At 40.4% G+C, this 2330-nt stretch overlaps 1 protein-coding gene across 1 annotated transcript; it reads right to left on the bottom strand.

Annotated features, from left to right (window-relative positions):
• Nucleotides 1-205: 205 nt before the first annotated feature.
• On the bottom strand, nucleotides 206-2058 carry SARC_14376 (hypothetical protein; the record flags this gene model as incomplete). The annotated part of the gene is made up of 4 exons (XM_014291491.1): nucleotides 1946-2058; nucleotides 1436-1526; nucleotides 758-862; nucleotides 206-343 (listed from the first exon to the last, which is right to left on the bottom strand). Exons 1-4 carry the CDS (start codon nucleotides 2011-2013, stop codon nucleotides 206-208), a joined length of 402 nt encoding a protein of 133 aa, XP_014146966.1. The 5' UTR covers nucleotides 2014-2058.
• Between the last annotated feature and the right edge of the window lie 272 nt (nucleotides 2059-2330).

The raw sequence follows: 2330 nt of genomic DNA, 5'->3' as shown, positions 1-2330 counted from the left end.
ATAGATATAGATATAGATATATATGTGTGTGTATACTTACAAATATATATACACGCACGTGTAAATGTATATTTAATCATATATCCTAATCTAATAAACACTTATCTCTATACACATGTGTAGGTATCTGGATGTATACATCCCTCACACATACACATACCTACTCATAAACACATACGCACCCATCGGCCCCACCATGCATGCACTACGCACCTCTGCCTGAACTGAGACTGCTGGTGCTGCTTGAGTTGTCCAATTGATCCCTGTCGTTGACTGGTGAGGGGTTCATCGCCTGCTCCACCTCATCGAACACAGACAACTGCTTGCCAGTGGCCGAGAGTGTCTGAGTGGCGTATTGGAGATACGAGTTATGAGAGACGTTGCTTTTAAGACGAAGTAACAGAGATATTAAAGCTTAAGATCAGATGTCTAACTCACACAAGAAACAGACACAGACACAGACACAGACACAGACACAGACACAGACATTCATCTACAAACACAGACACAGGCACAGACACAGAAATCCATATATAAACACAGATACAGACACAGACACTCACTCACAAAAGAAACAGACACAGACACAGAGATATACAATAGACATACCACGACACCGTTTTTATGAGATTTATTACAACACTCAACTTAATTTTTCGAGTATTTCCAAGCTATTCCTAACTATTCCCAACTATATCCAGCCTACCAATTGCCTGCACTACAGTTGCTAGCCCACCCATAGCCTGCACTCACCCACCTTTCTGATGTCCTCGTACTGTGGGTGGCTTTTGTCGGCCAAGGGATTTGGGATGTCGTTGTATGCTTCTGGATGGCAGTCGATAATCTCTTTGAACACCAGAGCCTGTGCACAACACAGCCAATAACAAGGGCCAGTGCAAGTGAGGATGAAAGTACTATGTGTATGTAGTACAAGGTAAGCTTAAGACTTAGGAGTGTGAAGCACGCACCTTCTCTGTATATAAATGCAAAGTAAACGTATTGATAGTACGCTGTATAAGCAACAGACAAGAAACTGACTAAAACTCTTGATTGACTAGCGAGTGAGAACAATAACGTATTAACACTTGATAGCGTATTACTACTACTCAAGTGAACAAATAACATATTCACACATGATAACGTATTACTACTACTCAAGTGAACAAATAGCGTACTAACACTTGATATCGTAATACTACTACTCAAGTAAACAATTAACGTATTAACACTTGATAACGTATTACTACTACTAAAGTGAACAAATAACGTATTAACACTTGACAACGTATTACTACTACTCAAGTAAACAAATAACGTATTAAACTTAGTGTCGTCCTAATACTACTCAGCAAACAAACAACGTATTTATACTTGGTATTACCACAATGATACCCAGCTACGAAATAACAGTTCTTAGTAAAATAACAGTACGTACCTTAATAAAGTCAAGTGTAAGGGGAGTGGCGGTTTCCCATTCGAAGTCGAATGGTTTGCTCGATACTGGCTCGTCTCGCGGGTCGTGCAGACTGCAGAGATAAGACAGAGACAACTACTGAGAAGGGCGTGGTATGAATACATACGCTTATATATATATATATATATATACATATATATATAGACATACATATATATGGGTGTATATGTACGCATGGGCATGTATGTGCAAGTACGAAGGCACATGTGAGTGTATGTTGTGAATGCAACGAATCTTACAACGTTACTAAAAAACGTATACGTATGACAAGTGGGTTGTCACATGCTACATTCAAATGCAAGCAATTTAATCAGATCTTAACGCAGTGTACTACCACGTACATAGATAGACATAAAAATACGGTACATAACAACCACAACCACAAACACAAAACCACGCACATACATACACACATAAATACGTATAAAACAACCACAACCACAACCACAACACAGAATACAGAATACGAACCTCTCTAGGAAAGGATGTGCTAGAGCATCTTCCACACTGATGCGGTCGCGAGGATTGAACGCAAGCATTTGCTTCAGCAGGTCAAGGGCCTGCTCAGACGCCTTGGGGAATTGGGTCGTGAGATTGGTTGCTCTCTAAATAAGGAAGAAGGAGGTAGAACACACGAGGAACGGATCAGGAGCGTATAAATGTCACTATATATATATATATATATATTGTGTGTGTGTGTGTGTGTAGGTATTATCCACATTCGCGTGGTTTCGGTTAGATTAGAGGGCACGTGTGTCTTCACATAACAGGGCGTTTGCTGAGATGTCTGCGGTAAGTGGTCTTGAGATGGGTGGCTGGCAGAGACCCAATAGCACACTGATATAGGTTTCAGCAA

Source organism: Sphaeroforma arctica, assembly GCF_001186125.1.
Source record: "Sphaeroforma arctica JP610 unplaced genomic scaffold supercont1.4540, whole genome shotgun sequence".
Taxonomy (NCBI): Eukaryota; class Ichthyosporea; order Ichthyophonida; genus Sphaeroforma; species Sphaeroforma arctica.
The sequence above is the reverse complement of the archived record's forward strand: the minus strand, read 5'-3'. Positions and strand labels throughout refer to the sequence as shown.